This window comes from Elephas maximus, chromosome 16, assembly GCF_024166365.1.
Source record: "Elephas maximus indicus isolate mEleMax1 chromosome 16, mEleMax1 primary haplotype, whole genome shotgun sequence".
NCBI lineage: Eukaryota > Metazoa > Chordata > Mammalia > Proboscidea > Elephantidae > Elephas > Elephas maximus.
This window is the reverse complement of record NC_064834.1, coordinates 48,783,115-48,800,745: the sequence shown is the minus strand read 5'-3', so window position 1 is coordinate 48,800,745 and position 17,631 is coordinate 48,783,115. Positions and strand designations below refer to the sequence as shown.

Sequence of the window (17,631 nt, the reverse complement as noted above, 5' to 3'; positions counted from 1 at the left end):
TTTGCCACCTAGTGGCCATGCCTATGAATTGCGCCGTTCTATTCTCCCTGGGTGGGACCCTGTCTGCTTTTGCTCACACCATCTCCCCAAACTCCAAACCCCCTCTAGGCTGATGATTATTGTTAATGATGGTCATCCTTGCAAGAGTAGAGGCCAGGGCAGAAGCATAAGGTAGTGGAAAACTTCTTCTTAGCCCAACCTTGGCACCCAACCCAAATATGAAATATGGCAGCTGTAATATACAAATATACATCTATAACTGAGTTTTTCTTTAGGCTACTATCTGTTATTGCCTCCTTTGACCCTTTCTACTCCATCAGAAAACACAAAGTAAGCCTTATATTCTTAAGAAAATAAGAATAACATTCTAGTTTAGTTCCTCTTAGTCTTGCAGCCTAATTCTTTACCTCGATCTTATTTACTCATTGACCAGGTTCCACCAAAAAGTAGTTCAGAGAGCATTCCATCTTAGTGTTGCTTGGAGCAGTGCTACTGAAAGTGTAGTCTATGGACCAGCGTCAGTCCAAGAACTATTTATTATGGGTCCAAAATTAGATAAGAAAATTGAACAAGAGTGTAAATCAACGTACTACTTCCTTCGTCAAGAAAGTCTTTCTGTGAAAAAAATGTTAGTGAAGTTAACCTGTGTGCTTAGTAATTACATTCTGGCACAAGTTTCTTATCTTGTTGTAGACCAGTAACATTCAGTTCAAGGACTGGCTACTCTGAGTAGCACTGGCATAGAGAGTTTTGAAGCTCCAGTTTGTATCTTTGCAAATGACGTAGTGAATGTGTTTTGAGCATCCCAGTAGGAGATAGAGTGTTTCAGCGGCTGGTGAACAAGTACCAAAGAGAAAGACTTAATACTACAAGTTTCCCACAATTTTTCTTTGGTCTAATTTGAAGCAGCCGCACTTGTGGCTAGGATACACTTGAGGAGGAAAGAAAGAGAAAGAGGACTAATGTCGCGTCAGTACTTACTATGAAAACTGCCTCTTGGGGCTGAAATACTACGATGTCTTCATCACAGGGAAGGACCACAAAGTACATTGATTATTCAGGGCAACACTTAAATGTATCTCTAAGGACAATGGAAAGATTTTGAATGTGATTAGCTAGATGACAGTTTACTAAAAGAAAATGAAGGTGGATAAACCCCTGAAACTATTGCCCTGAGATAATCTTGAAACATTAAACCAAAAACATCCCCTGCAGTCTTCTTAAAAGCAAACAATAGTTTGGCTTAACTAGTAAAAAATGGTCTGCCTTGAGCATTGTGCTCTTTTCAGAACTATCTATATGGGATCAAATTGACAATAACAACTTGAAAGATTAGATAAGAACCTTAGGGGGCAGTGAGTTTACGCTAATGAGACAGGAAAAACTTAGAAAAGAAGGTTGAGAAGGGTTGCACAACTCAAAGAATGTAACCAATGTCACTGAACTGTACACCAAACTGTTGAATGGTGTATATTTTCCTGTGTATATTCTCAACAACAATAACAAAATGAATAAAATTTAAGGAAAAAAGACCTAAAAAAAAAATGGAGACAGGGACATCAACTAATTTTATAATACAAACATGTATTGCCCCAAAAGCTGCATTAAGTAAGCAGATACGACAGCTGCTAAGTCGTGGTCCTTTCCCCAGAATGTCATGGTCTCAGGGTGGGAAGATGCAACAGAAAGGAATACAAGCAAATAAAGTAGCGCGGAGTGCCTAAGTGTTCCAGCAGAGGTCAATGCAGATTAGGGCTGTGGCTCAAAGCAAGGTGGGGAGCTGGGGGAGAGGAATGTCTTGAAAAATGAGTTAGCCATTCACCAGGTGGGCATAGGGAACAGTATACTGAGAGGCACAGAGGTATGGTATGCTCAGAGAATTTTTTGTAATTTAGTAAAACCAGAGCTGAAAGTCATGGTGGGAGCAATAGGAGTGAGAGGCAGGGGCCAGACCATGGAGCACCTGACAGGTGGCCAGGTTAACGGGTCTGGAGGTCACACTTTAGCCTAAGCCACTGATGGTTTTTTGGTAGGGCAGTGACCTGGTCAGATTTGTGTCGTAGAAAGATTGCTGTGGTTTCCACGCATGTGGAAGATGGATGGAAATGGGGTATAGCTGTGGGCGGAGAGATCAGGTCCAAGGTAGAAGCAAGACAAAAGATGGTGGCTTGACATCAGCAGGGGCTTATGAAGAGGGACAGATGTGAAGCATCTACAGAGGCACAAGTGTGGGACCTAAAACTTGACATGAGTGGAATGAGATAGAGGACATATGGGCTGTGTTTCTGGGTTGCTGGGAGAGGAAGCATAGCATGGGGAATAAGGGTAAGGGGAGGCTTGAGTTTGAGCTTGAGGGGCCATAGGACATGAGATGGAGGAGGCATTCACAAGAGAGGAGGGCAGAAGAGGGATGCCCTAGCCCATGATGGTGAGGAACACTGCGAGCATCCCCAAGGGCACTCAGAGTGGATTAAAGAAGGTGAAGAGCAAGGAAAGGACCTTAGTGAACCCATGCCTAAGGGCTGAGTGAGAAAGAATTGTTCACCCAGAGACTGAGGAGGCACAGCCAAAGAGGTGGGAGGCAAATAGGCAGACATAAGGGGTTCAAGGAAAGATCAGGAAGGAGAGAGTTTTGATAAGAGGCAGAAGGGTAGTCAGTCGTGAGAAATGCTGCATGGTATTGCTGACAGCGCGTCACGGTGATCTGGGGTCTGGGGAAGATGGACTGGGGTTTGATTCCAGCTCTGCCCCCAACCAGCTGTGTGGACCTGCCTGAGTTATTTAATCACTCTGAAACTCCGTGTCTTCATTTGCAAAATGGTGTTACTATCTCCCTCATAGGATTATTTGGACGACTAATGAACTAGCCTCGGTAAAGGGCTAGCCAGAGAGAACAGAGAAAAGCCTACTAGATCTGGCAGTTGGGAGGAAGCCAGTGCCCTCTGTGGGAACATTTCCGTGGTGTGAAGGGGCCGGGAGCCAGGCTACAGTCTCAGAGGGCTGAGACGAATAGTTGATGCAGAAATGGGGATAAGAAGCCCTAGAGGCGTAAAGGGAGGTCAGGAGCAGAATAAGGGGCTGTAGCTGACTATGGACCAAGTTCCTCTCCATCGCCCCTTCCCCTAGGGTACCACTTGGAGCTTCTGACCCCCTTGGGTGGGGGATGGCAGAGTGGTGGAGGGGAAGAAGCAGCCCATGAAAATGAGCCAGGGTTGAGCTCTTTCTTTTAAAAGGATGATGCCTTTGTCTTTTCTAGGGATCTCAGTAACAACAAGATCAGCTCCTTAAGCAATTCCTCCTTCACCAACATGAGCCAGCTGACCACTCTGTGAGTCCTAGCAGAGGGAAGGGGGCGGGGGGAGGGTTGGCCTCAGCCACTGCAGATGGGTGGTGGCTAGTACTTTCCTCAAGCCTCAGCCTCTCTGTGCATCGCTGCTCCGTTGGTCACTGGCAGAGGGTGTGCCAGGGCCTGTAAGTCTCGGAGAATTTTTAAAGCATTTTTTAATTGTGAGATGCAACACATATTCGGAAAGTTGCAAAAAATATAAATGCACAGTCTAACAAATAATCATAAAGCTAACATATGTGTAGGCATCTAGGTAAAAAAAAAAAAAAGAACAGTGCTAGTGCCACAAATGTCTCCCTATGTCCCTTTCTGATTGTCTCCCCTGCCTGCAGGCAGCCCCTATTCTGACTTTTATGATGATCGTTTCTGTAATTTTCATTAGTGTTGCCATCAACACATGCATTTTTAAACAATATAGTTTAATTTTGCCTCCTGAACCTCATATAAATTGAATCATACAATATATTCTTTTATATCTATCTTCTTTCTATTGACATTATGTTTTTGAGACCCGTCATGTTGTTGTGTGAAGCTGTGGCCTGTTCGTTTTCATTACTACATAGAATTCCTTTGTAGGAATATGCCGTAATTTTCTCACCCATTCTCCTATTGATGGATGTTTGAGTTGCCTCCAGTTTGGACTTTTGTGAACAGTGACTCTCTAAACATTTTTATGCCCATATTCTAAGATATTTTAATGCTTCCTTTAATTACTTTCTAAGCAAGTGATCAGAAAGTGTTATCCACATCTTTTATATTTCCTTGATATTTAAGAGTGTATCTCATTTGCCTTCCCAGCACTCCATTTAAAGATCACGTGCCAAGAAGTTAAGGGACTTTCCCAAGGTTCCAATGCAGCCAAGCAGTGGAGTCAGTACCCCAGAAAGGAAAGATTCCTGTCCCAGTCAGGCCCCCAGGTGCAGAATGTGGGTCTGAGGCCATGAAGTACCCCTACTGGCTTACCTACCTGTACTTATCTGCCCCAGGGATCTACTAGTCAACTGGTTCCTTTTTCAAAGTTTCTATCACAACCTGGCAACTTGATTGCTCATACCTGGTGAGATTTGGCTTTGGAGGTACTCTCAGGGTCCCAGTGAGCCTGGGGGTGAAGCCTCCACGGTCTAAGACAGTGGTTCTCAATGGAAGGAGGGGACATTATCAATGTCTGAAAACATCTGCATCTGAGAGGTTAGATGTGCTGCATTGCCTGCCTCAAGGGGCCTTGGGGCAGTGACACTGGGGCCTTTCTTCCCTCCTACAGGATCCTCAGCTATAACGCCCTCCAGTGCATCCCTCCCCTGGCCTTCCAGGGGCTCCGCTCCCTGCGCCTGCTGTAAGTCTCCTCAAGCATTGTTTCTCAGGGAAATCTGCCCCACACAGGGCACTGCCTCCTGTCTGGAGGGCAGAAATGTCCCCATTCCTGGGGTCAAATAGGGCAACACTGTACCCAAAGGTGGGAGACCAGAACACTCTCATTAAAGCCCCTTCAGAAACTGAGTAATGAATGGAAAAACATTTAAGAAATGGGGGTTGCTGTCTCTTCCAAGTTGTATTTGCAGTGTGCATGTATGTATGTATGTGGACGAGATATATCCTCATTTGTATATGAGGCACCTGTTCAGATTGAGAATGTTTGTTTCCAAAAGATTTGTGAGCTTTTTCTAAGAATTCCCACAGTGAGGTTTTTGCCTTGTGATCAAAGCCCTCTGTTATGTCTGTTGTGATGCCTCTCCTGGATTCATGCACGAATTCTTTGTCAGCTCCAATCATGACATGGTGACATTCTTCCAGCCTCAGCCTATGGCTCGCTGTACTAAATGCCTCACCAAGAAGAAACCTCCTCACCCTCAGAGCTGAGGGAGGAGCACAGGCACACACACTCCATTTGTGATATAAAGACGGTCCTGGAGTTATTTACAATAGCGAAAACAGAGTACTCCCAAAGGTCTGGGGGACAGAGTGGTCTGTCTAGGTTATTGAGGACTCCTTCTTTCCTCCCCTGTGGCCAGTAGGGTAGGGGCTCTGAAATAAGGCCATCTCCCTAATAGCACCAACTGAAAGATCTGAAAGATAAGCCAAACAAGTCCCCTCTCAGCAGAAGGCTGGGCTGTCCCTCCATCAGTTCTTGCATCTCTGTCTCTTGGATGAGGCCTCAAAGCCTCTTCTCTCCTCAGGTCCCTCCATGGCAACGATATCTCCACCCTCCGTGAGGGGATCTTCGCAGACGTGACCTCCCTGTCTCACCTGTAAGTAACTACGGCCCAATTCTCTAGGCATCTTTGTATATAAACAGAACTTGGATTCTGAGAAAGACCCCACCTCCTGAGATCATCAGAGCTTGTTGCTTTCAGCCAGCAACTCATTAAACCTGTGAGATTCCAATGTGCTCCCTCTTAGAGTCTTCCACATTCAGTAGTGGTTCATCAGTTCCAACAATGGAATGTGAGAACATTTTTTCACAAGCAATAATAAAAGTGGTAATGACTATTAATTGATTGCTAAGCACTTCCCCTGCATTAACTAATTTAATCCTCACAGCAATCCTACAACATGGGCACTGTTATTCCCATTCTACACGTGAGGAAACAGGCCCTGAAGTTTGAGAAGCTCGCCCAAAGTTGTGTAGCTGGTAGGTGATGGAGTCTTCTGACTCCAAAGCCCAGGTTCTTAAGCACATCAGCATCATGCCTCTGACTTCACACAATGGGGCAAGAGCTCTGGAAATTTACTACCCCAAGAAGTGTTATAATTGAACTTAGAATTGCTTTCTAAACCATTCAGTTGGAAGAGTCAAGAAGGTTCTTAAAAAGCAGTAGGCAGTGGCAGGACCATCCTAATTTTGGAAGTTAGGCTGGGAGCACTTCTCTTCTGAGGTCTCTTGGTGCTACTGGCAGAGGGAGCATTCAGCCAGATGGACTGTGACTTGGATTCTAAGTGTAACTCCCTCCTCTTGCCCTCCACCCCACACCCCAGTGGCCAGGGGCCTGAGTTGGCAGACACACCCAGGTCAGAGAGCCTTTCAGAAGCCCCCAGCATCTCTTCGGGAAGTTCATTTACTCAACTATCTCACTGTATTTTCTCAGTTCTAAGACTTGCCTTTTCCACATTTTAATCTATTTGAAATCAGAATGCATTTTACAAATGATGAGTATATTCAATGTGGTAATGTTTCTCCACTTCCACTCCCCATCAAAATATATTAAATCAATGGTGCATCTAACAGTCTTATACCTGAGGAAATAAAATATTAATAGGTGCCACTCATTGAAGTTCTGCTTGGGTCAAATACTATACTATGTACTTTATCTGTAGTGCCTCATTTACTCCGATTGAGATGGGAAGTAGGTTTTGTGTTATGCACCAGCTCCACACTTGACAGGGGTTGCCTTGAGCACTACACTGAGCACCATATCAGGGCTGGTCTGGACCCAGTGGGAAGAGTGCAGTGGTTGATTAGCGATGTCTGCCATGGGACTAGGAGGCGTAAGAGGTTCTGGTATAAGTGGTAGGATTCATAACTTCCATTTTACAGTCTGAGGTTTTGAAAAATTAAGCAGCTTCCCTACATCATAAAGCTAGAAAATAACAGAGACAGGGTTGAACTTAAATGTGTCTGATTCTGAAGCTCTTTATTTATTCTTTAATCTATCACCTCAACCAATATCTTCTGAGTGACTACAAGGAGTCAAGTGCTGGAGAATTTACTAACACAAGGTTACTGCCCTTTGTGGCCATCTGGGATATTATAAAGAAAATTCAAAAGAAGGAGCTTCACAGAAGAGGTGCCATTATGCCACCATCGAAGTATTAGGAGTTTGCCATTTGAAGAAGGTGGAGAAAATTATTCCAGGTAGAGGGAACAGCACGTGCAAAGGCACAGAGGCAGGAAAGTAAATGGCATATTCAGGGATGGTCTGTTGTCTGCCATAGGATATAGGGTGTTTGGTTGGGTGGGGAGTTTGGACTAGGAAGAAATAAGCCTGGAAAGGAATATTGGACTCTGGTTGTGAAAGGCATTTTGTGTCAGGTGAAGAGAGTTTGGACTTTATTCTATAGATAGAAGGGAATCATGATATAATTAAATTTTAGAAAATTTCTAGAAAGCCAGTGATGACATATGGAGGCTTCATGGGAGGGAGGAGTTGAAAATAAGCCTGGCTGGAGATGGGGACTCTGGACAAAGGCCAGGCAGAGACAGTGTTGTTTATTGTTTGGCTCTCTCCCATTCGCAGGGACATGTTTCTGTTGGTGTTTGGTGATTTTTGGCTGTGAGCTCAAATTTCGTTGACAATAATCTTCAGGAATTCTGAGGACCTAAATTGGAGATGCTTTTCTCCAGAAAGCGTTTGCACTTGTCTCTGCTAAGTACAGGGGTTGCTGCTGCTCTGGGACCAATTAGCCTCCTTTGCATACTCCTGGGCTGTAGCCAAGTGTCTGCTTCAGCTTCCCACTCTGCCATGCCTGACTGTTGCAGGTATTGAGTCCATCTTTCTCACCTCAGCGTATCTCTTATGCTTGGGGTTTAAACATGCAGTTGGCTGCTTTTCCTCCATCCCCACAAGAACATAATAATACCCAGGTAGATACTAATCTATTCTCTAGCTCAAAATATAAAGGCTTTTCCCCCTAAATAGGAAGTGAACAAATAACACATATATTGTACAAACAAAAAACCAAAGCTGCAAAAAAAATTTTGAGCCTATGCCTGTCTATAAATTCAGACTTTCTTAAGGAGAATAGTTGCATCAGGCCAGAAGCCAGATCCAAACTGTAAGAAATAAACCAGTAAGTAAAGATCAGTTTAGCAGTAATTTCAGAACAGGGCACCAGCATTACCGATTAGATGTATTTCGTTAATTGCATCTAAGCCTGATTTCTCTACAAGACAGCATCTGTGTGAAAGGAATCTTCCACTGTTATGGAGCAATCTTGTGAATAAACTCTGCCCTTTATACCCAGGGTTTAAAATGGAATACGTGTGTGTGTTTGTATTCAAGTGTCTGCACATACGCACATGCAATATTGAATGAATGCATGTGCTTGCACACATCTATCCAGTGTCTCCTCTGCACCGAACAGCTGCAGCTATTCCATAGGATTTCTTGAGCACTTACAAAGACTCAAGGAATAGTAAAAGATAACATAGACTCACTACATTGGCTCTTCACTTTGGCTAAATGCAATCTGAATGAAGGACATGCCCGTGGCTCTGTAACGAATCACGGATGGGCCAAGAGCAATGTCTGGTATTCTTGGTTCCTGAAGGTCCTGGAGCTTCTAGGAAGCCATCTGTTCCTAATGTGACTCTGGCCTGGGCCTCTCCTGTTCACTGGCAGCATGGTAGATGGGTGCGTGGGTGAGGGCCTGGCATAGTGAGAGGCCCACTACATTGAAACCCATGAGCTGCCGACCTGTTGTTTAGTAGCTGTAGCCCTTAACCACTACGCCACCAGGGTTTCCGAACTCTAGACTAGGAATCAGGAATTATAGCTTTAGGTCTACAGTGGTATCTCAGACAATTCATTCATCTCCTTAGGCCACATTCCTCACCCATACAGAGGCTTTTTCTAAGGTCTCTAATGGGTCTAACACTCTATGATGATTGTGAGCGCTTATCACTGTGCACGGCTTCAATATGCTGGGCATTTCTCTGCTGCAGTTTATTTTGCATTTAGTTCATTTTTCATCCATCTGTCTGAGTGTCTGTCCATCCAGCCATTCATCCATCCACAGATATTTACTGGGTGTCTACTATGTGCCAGACACGGTGCTAATGTTCTTCAATGCAGTTCTTCATTGCGATGATCTGGTTTTGTTGCCTCTAATCTGTTGCCGACTGGAAATCTAGATTTCCAGGTTCATCGAGATTTAGGTGTAGAAAGTAAATATGGAATGATCAAATTATGATATGCTCATAGGATGGAATAGCAAGTCATTGGTAATTATGACAGTGTAATTTATTATTTGGTGAAAAAGCAGAATGAAGACTGTACACTCTGATTTCAATGACATGCAGATATGTACACAAGAGCTGAAGAGAACAGACTAGAATTAAATTAGTTACACAGTTACACTTATAGGATGATGAATGGTTCTTTTCTTCTTCACTTTCCTTTGCTTTTATATGAGCTTTGTGCATTTGCCATGCTTTTAGGCAGGCAGTCACTCAGCAACCATTTATTGGATGACGGCTCGTGTCAGGCACAGCTCTGGCTTTACTGGTTCCTGCCCCCGAGGAGCTCCAGTCCACTAGAAAGCTGTTTCTGTTCCAGTTACCTTAATGGAAGCCTGGCAGGACCTTGGCATAAACAGATTGAATATCTACTGTTTCAGCTATTTTCAAGTGATACCAAATATTAACAACACATGGTTGTTTATACTTAGGCTGGGTGTGGGTCTGGATCCACAGTCCTTTTGAATCAATGAGACGCCTGGCTGTCGTCCCGCCACTACGTCTCAATTGAGAACAGAAACAGCTTTCCTGTGGCTGCCTCACAGAGTCACCTCTAGAGCCGAACATCCACTAAAGCTTTAACGTCTCCTTCACCTGAGCAATACCTCCTCTGCCCATCTGACGCCGAGGCATTGCTCTCTCCTTTTAGTGGACTGAAGCTCTCCGCTCCCCACCGAATCCACAATACTTTCTTTAGGGGACAAATGCCCCCAGATGAAAGTGAACTACTAGTACTAGTGAAGAGAGGGTAAGATAGTGCTTAGGCAAAAAAAGAAAAAAAATGTTAAAGCTTGAAATTTTGAATTCAGATGTGGCATGGAGTATGCTCTACACTAACCAAACCCATTGCCTTCAAGTCAATACCGACTCTTAGCAACCCAATAGGACAGAGTAGAACTGCCCCATAGGGTTTTCAAAGAGTGGTTGGTGGATTCGAACTGCTGGCCTTTTGGTTAACAGCCGTAGCTCTTAACAACTGTACCACCAGGGCTCCTTGCACTATACAGAAACAAGAAAAAGCAAGTGTTGGCCAAGCCAGAATTTTTAAACAGCTTCATATGTGTCTTTGGTCCTGCAGTATTTATTGTTAAGTGTCAGAAAGGGACATTTACATTTGAGGTAGGACTTCGCTGGGGTTTATAGGGCGAGTACATGCACAAATTTAGGGAATCTGTGAAGATCCCAAGACATTTCAAGGGCCCCACATTTATAATGAACTCAGATTTTGTGCTTTTGGCATTTCCTGTAAATGGGCTATAAGACTGAAAGAGGCTGGTCACAGTAAACTTTAAACGTGTGAATCATTGCTGACCCACGCTCCTGCAGTGTACTATAAAAAAATTTTTTTGATTTTGTATTTATCTTTTGAATAACAGAATTACATTACATTGCACTTTTATGTTAAAATATTAACCTAGTGAGTGTAAAACTTTTTAAATATACCATATCACAATTTTTTTACTCCTGTTATTTAAAAAGTCTTTTTTTTTTTTTTTTTTAAACACAATGGAGCTTCAAAAGATCAAAGCACCTGACCTTCCTCTACCTCCGAGAGGCCCTGGGACTATTCTGTAGAAACAGGAAGGTGTCTTCTCTGTGCTTTTAGCCAGGATGGATGCTGTCAGCAAATAAGGATAGAAAAAATTAAATACATGTCGAGGTTGAACCTGCTTTTCTTTCCAAGCTGCATTATTCCCTTGGTGCCCATTTCAGGTTAGATGTGCTTGTCTTTCTTCCCCTCTAGATTGCAGGCTCTTTATTGAATCATAAAGTGAGTCCCAGAGGTGTTAAGTGAGTGGCTCAAGGTCACCCGGGCAGTCAGCAGCTGTGTCAGGGCCAGAGCCCAAGTCTGGTTCAGCCTCTTTATAAAAATCACACAGTCGTCAGCTGTGCTGTTTTGGGGAATTCTTGTTTAGAGTCGTTGCCACTTTTACTAGACTGTGTGCATCTCAGGGGGGAGCCGTGTCCTCTGTAGCACCCCGAAACAGGTGGAAAATGGGACTCATTAGTTGCTTAATAAATACGACCATTCTCATTAACATTATGTATAAGTTTATATACATTATGTACAGATACATATGTACAAATATAGATATGTGTGTGTATATATACTTACATACACACATACCTATATATATGGAAACCCTGGTGGCAGAGTGGTTAAGAGCTATGGCTGCTAACCAGAAGGTCAGCAGTTCGAATCCACTAGGTGCTTCTTGGAAACTCTATGGGGTTGTTCTACACTGTCCTATAGGGTCACTATGAGTCAGAATCGACTTGATGGCAGTGGATTTGGTTTTCGGTTTGATCTATCTATCTGTCTGTCTACCTAGCTATCATCTATCCTTACATTTTCAAAATAACGTTGATATTGACCTTCAGGCATGAGGCACTAATCTTTACATTTGCTGAATCAAAGAACTCTGGCCCATCTTTCCCTTATACCCAGGTCTTGTTCATCTCTACGTCTCCCACTGTGATTTAGCGAAAAGATTATGAGCTTGCCCACCAGATTAGTAAAAAAATTAAGAGATTGGTAACATACAGTGTTGGTACAGATGTGAGGGGCCAGGCTTATTGGAGGGCAGCTACTAATATTTTACATGCACTTCCTCTGTGACCTGAGTCCTACTTCTAGGCTGTTGGAGGGAAATGCTCACACTTCACAAAGAGGCGTGCACTGGAGTGTTCATTGCAGTTGGGAACAACCAGAATGTCCAGCAATAGGGAAATTGTGCAATGAACTGTGGAGCATCCATTCTTTGGGATGCTATTGGGAGCAGTTTGACAAAATGAGGTGGACCCAGATATGCTGACCTGGAAGGAGCTCTAGTGCATTCTGGTTAGTGACAAGAAGGAAGCTGCTCAATAATGACGTATACTGGGTGTCATTCTGAGGAAGAACCGTTTGTGTAAATATGGCAAAGGACAGTGGACGCCTTTGTGGAGGGCAGTGAGAATGGGAGGGAGACAGTTTTTTTTCTCATGTGGATACACCATAGTTTACTTAACCACTCCCCCGACTGATGAACACTGGGGTTTCCAGTCTTGCTATCACCAACAATGCTGTGATCAGCACTATTGCACAGATGTTGTTATGTGCTTGTCTAGGTATTATCTGTGAGATAAACTCCCAGAAATAGAAATACTGCATCTAAAGACAGCTGCATTGTTCATTTGGACGCCATTTGCACTCACGTCAGTAATGTGAGTGTACCTGCTTATTATTATTATTGATGTAAAATTTACCTAATATAAAATTAACCAGTTTAAAGTGTGCAATTCAGTGGTATTCAGTGCATTCAGAATGTTGTGCAGGGTGGAGACTTTGGCTCTGTCTGCAATGTCTGAGGTGGTTTACAATAAGAATGCATTCATGTATTCCTTGTTTAATTAAAAATGAAAAGCAAAATAAGAGCGTATGGGCTTCAGAATCAGACAGCTCTGGGTCTGCCCAGGGGCTGCCCTTCAGTCATTACATGACCCCAAGCCAATGACTTACTCCTTGTAGGGCTCAGTTTCCACATCTTGGAGATGGAGCAAAGCAAACTTAAATTGCAGAGGTAATGAATAAGAAGATTAGATGTGCTAAGGGATGAGAGCAACTGGCTCATCGCAGCAGTAAATGTTAGTTCCCTTCTCCCCCAGGTACTCTGGAGACATTGGACTCGTGGGCTTTGGCCTCAGCAGCACAGGTTCAAATCCCAGATCCCCCCTTTCCTCTGTGTGATGGCAAGTTCCTTAACCTTTTTGAGCCTTGGTTTCCTCACGTGAAAATGGGGATAATAGGAAGTGGTAAGGACTCAATAGAGAGCCCTGGTGGCACAATGGTTAAGTGCTCAGCTGCTAACTGAAAGGTTGGTGGTTTGGACTCACCAGCAACCCCACGAGAGGAAAGACCTGGTGATTTGCTCCTATAGATTAAAAAAAAAAACAAACCCGCTGCTGTTGAGTCAGTTCCGACTCTTAGCAACCTTGTAAGACAGAATAGAACTGCACCACAGACTGCCACATCCTTTTCCCATGTAGCAGCTGGTGGGTTCGAACCACTAACCTTTCAGTTAGCAGCCAAGCACCTAATCATTGCACCATCAGGGTTCCCCATAAAGATTACAGCCTAGGAAACCCTGTGGAGCAGTTCTACTCGGTCTGATGGGGTTGCTATGAGTCGGAATTGACTCAACAGTAAATAACAACAAGGATTTAATAAGACAATGCATATAAATTAGATAATGCACCCATATCACCAGCCACCCAGATCAAGAAGCAGAACCCCACCCACACCCGCAGGCACGCCCTTGTGCACCCTCTCACTAGGAAGTGTTTTTATTTCTATTCACACTCATGCCTCCTTAAGCAGAGCCAGTAAGTATTTTACCACTTCTAGGAGTCTGATGTGGAAACCTGGGTAAACTGGCCTGGTCTTACTATTTATTTGGGGCGGACAGGTAGCTCCCAGGTAGCCTGGCTGCCTGCTCCTGGCTACTCACAATAGTGCTGGCTACATGGTAAATGCTCACAAAACGGGGGCTATCAGGATTTTTGCCAGCCCCTGGCCCACTGCCTGGCACCGTAGGTGCCCAGCGGGTGAAGGACCTGATGAAGCTGTAGTGCCTACTTCTCTCTGATCTCTGTCCCAGGGCCATTGGTGCCAACCCCCTGTACTGTGACTGCCACCTCCGCTGGCTGTCTGGCTGGGTGAAGACGGGCTATAAGGAGCCGGGCATTGCCCGCTGTGCTGGGCCCCCAGACATGGAGGGCAAGCTGCTCCTCACCACACCGGCCAAGAAGTTTGAATGCCAAGGTGAGCCTAGGAGCATGGGGCGGGGGAGGGGGAGTACTGGGTTGCATCCCACTTCCTGCTGCCCTGGTGACCTTCCAGGCCCTCCTGTCTCTGAGTTGACTGGCTGGGCGGGGGTCACATGGCAGGAACGAAGCACCTGCTGCTTGTTAGGAGGGCTGCCTTCTGGCCCTGACATAGAAAGAACAGAAAAAGCCAACCAGAAAACCTCAGGCCTCGAAGGCTTTAATCCCTCCCTGTGGTTATGCAAGGAAAATAAAAATAGCAGCAATGTTTCTGGAAGCTCCAAGCCTCGCAGCAGCAAGCAAGTGCTCTGCCCTCCCTGTGGTAGGAATTGCGCTCAGCAATTAGCATAAAACCCATCCCTCGCCACCGTCCCTGGTGGAGCCGCCTCAGCTGTCGGTCTCCTGCCATTCGCAGAAATACAGGCCTGTGTGAGATTGGAGGCTCGTTCTGCTCTTCTCTGAAGGCTCCTCACCTTGAGCATCTATAAACGCTTGCTCAGGGATTGACTGACTGACTGACTGACGGCCCCACCCTGGAGACTCTCCTGAGCAGAGAGCAGCAGCCCCAGGCCCTGTCCTGTGTGCAGGGGGGCAGCTGGGGAACAGCCGGGAAACCATGGGCCACGGCCCCTGCCCTCTCCAAGCTTCTAGACTGCTGTCAGAAACGAAACTGACAGCCACAGGTTAACGAGGAGGCCCTCGCCACCCTGTGTGCAGGATGCAGTCACAGCGGGAATGGCTCAGATGGGCCCCATCTGTGGCTTGGATGTCCAGAGCAGGCCACTTTATGTTTAAACATTTGCTCAGTGCTTATTAAATGGGGATGGGGTTGGTGTTGGTGAGGAGAGTTGTTTGTTTTTGAACTTTTTATTGAAACGTAACACACATCCAGAAAAGTGCTCCCTGAATTTTTACAAACTGAACCCACTCATGTCACCAGCACCGAGATCAAGAAGCAGAGCCCCAGCTGCACCTAGAGACCCTGCTGTGCTCCTTTCCAGCAGGAGTAGGAGATGTGTTTATTTCTAGTCAGGCTCATGCCCCTCAGCTGAACTGATATTTCACCACGTAGGGCCCTGCGTGGTACAAATTGTTTACGGTCCGGTGGTAACCAAAAGGTTGGTGGCTCAAACCCACCCAGCGCTGTGGAAGAAAAGGTCTGCAAGCTGCTTCTATAAAGATTACAGCCGAGAAAACCCTATAGGGCCTGGCTGCCTGCTCCTTGGTTCCAGCTCTAAGTCCAGAGAAGAGCATCCGTGTGGCCTAGAAGACTGGAGGAGATCTTACCTGCAGCTGGCAGGTGACAGAAAAGGTTCTCCCTGCCTCAGTCTTGAAGAGAAACAGCTTCAAGGCAAATGGCCCTTCCACCTCAGTGCGGCCCCCTCACAGCGCTGAGTTCGGCTGCGCAGGACTCCCACCAGCTGAGGTGGCCACCTTCTGTTATCCTGGCTCTGCAGGTGTCAGGGCTGGGGGTGATCGCTGCGAAGGTGTGGGCAGAATGCTCTCATCCTGATGGCTGCCCTAACCACCAAGTGTGCAGCACTCCTTAGGGTCAAGTGTAGGTTAAGCACTTCATGTGGATTAGCTCACATGGTCTGTACAGCCCTCTAAGGTAGGGACTGTTATTAGTCCCATTTTACAGAGGAGGGTCCAGAGACTGGGGGGGGGGTGCAGGGCGGGGGATTAAGGAGGGAGCACGTGAGCAGGATCCAGAGGAACTACAGGGAGAGGTGAAAATCTTGGCAAAAGGACTCCCCACCTCCCTGCAAGGCTGGGAATCCTGAGGCAGGCGCTCTGTGCCCAGCGCTGCCCTGCCCTGTCCCCCCCTTCCTCCTGCACTGATGCCCTCCCCCTGCCACAGGTCCCCCCACTCTGGCTGTCCAGGCCAAGTGTGATCCCTGCTTGTCCAGCCCGTGCCAGAACCAGGGCACCTGCCATAATGATCCCCTTGAGGTGTACAGGTGTGCCTGCCCCAGCGGCTACAAGGTGAGTGGAGCTGAGGGCTGGGCAGGGGAAGGGCTCCTTGTGTGTGCTGTTGGGCAGAGCCAGAGCAGGGGTGGGTCTCTCTTGTCTGTCACTTTGTCCCCAGTGCCCAGAGCAGTGGATGTTTAATCAGTGGCCTTACGTATAAATAAATGAGTGAATGAATGAATGACTAACTCCTGGGAAGGAGGGACTGGCCTCTGTTGGCTCACCCTAGCCCCAGGTCTTCTTGGGGTCCCCACTGCTGATTTTTTTCCCCAGGGCCGCAACTGTGAGGTATCCCTGGATGGCTGTATAAGCGGCCCCTGTGAAAATGGTGGGACCTGCCTTGCACAGGAGGGTGACGATGCTAGCTTCACGTGAGTTGCCTGGAAGGGCAGGAACCTGGTGGGCAAGGGTGCTGGTGGGACCCTGTACCCGAACCTCAGTGCCCTCCTCCCACCGCTGGGGTTGCCCCGGCCTTCCTTCTACTCTGGGAGGAGATGAGGGGTGGGTTCCGGGGGAGGGGGGTTGACTCCAAATCACAGCCTGCAGGGTTCTCCAAGCCCACCAGGCCACGCCCCTCATTTTTCAGAAGACGTGAAGGCAGAGCAGGCTGTAGTTGGGTTGGGCTTGGGGCCTGCTCTGCTGACTCCTGGTCCCGTCCTTTTCCCTGCTCTTGCGAGGCGCCAGGGGCTCCTTCTCATGGCACTGGGAATCCATGGCCATGGGCAAACGCTGTGGCAGTAGCAAAGGGCAGTCTGTGGGCATTTTTAACCCCCATAATCTCTACGAACCCTGTCAAAGCCTCCAATCTAAGTCAAAACGCCCTACTTGTGATGTCAGTGCTGCTCAGGGCAGGGCCCCCAGCCAGCCCCTGAGACAGAGCCCGATACTGCTGTTACCGGAATAAGGTTCTTGCCTCTCACTGGTCAAAAATGAGCAGGTAAGGCACCTAGTTTTCCACACCAGCAAAGCTTTATTGAAGAGGCTTGCAAGCAGAGGTGAGGAAGGCCTAGAGCAACTCTTACCCTTGTCTCACAGAACAAAAGACAGGCCTGGGAGTTTTTAAAAGTTCTTGGGTGGGGAAAAGATTCATGTTTATCATAGACACAGGCAGGGATATGTTAACTAAGGTGCGTGCACAGCAGCTTTCCAAGATGGCTCCTGTCCCAGAGGCCTCTGGGATTCGTAGCAGGACTTATTATGGGTTGTCCCACCTGCGCAGTTTCTTGCTTCCCGGGCTGGATTCCCTGGCTGGGGCTGTAGCCCCTCACTGCCCCTGGTGGAAGGTCACACAGCAGTCACAGGTAGATGTTCTGCGCATGCCCCTCGGCCTGATCTTCTCTAACTGCTTCAGAAAGGCAACTTGAAAGAAGTTTGCGGGGTATTTTTAGATACCCTGCCCCATTGTCCTGGGGAATGGGTTTGTTTCTGTGCCCTGGCCCATTTCTTGTTACTTTGTTTGCAGATTTGGGGACCCCTCTGTTCTCTTTCTTACTAAGTCTCTAGGTTCCACACTCAACCCCCTATTACCTCCCTGATAAAAATAAATAAATAATAA

General features: G+C 46.4%; 1 protein-coding gene across 2 annotated transcripts in view; it reads left to right on the top strand.

The window, feature by feature from the left end:
- SLIT1 (slit guidance ligand 1) overlaps window positions 1-17,631 on the top strand; it is a 207,747-nt gene that overhangs the window by 175,747 nt on the left and 14,369 nt on the right. For both annotated transcript variants that reach the window (XM_049855841.1, XM_049855840.1), the window contains 6 exons: window positions 3,257-3,328; window positions 4,608-4,679; window positions 5,521-5,592; window positions 13,940-14,103; window positions 15,967-16,091; window positions 16,350-16,447. In XM_049855841.1, the coding sequence (XP_049711798.1) occupies window positions 3,257-3,328; window positions 4,608-4,679; window positions 5,521-5,592; window positions 13,940-14,103; window positions 15,967-16,091; window positions 16,350-16,447 (603 nt within the window). The remainder of the gene's footprint in view (window positions 1-3,256; window positions 3,329-4,607; window positions 4,680-5,520; window positions 5,593-13,939; window positions 14,104-15,966; window positions 16,092-16,349; window positions 16,448-17,631) is intronic.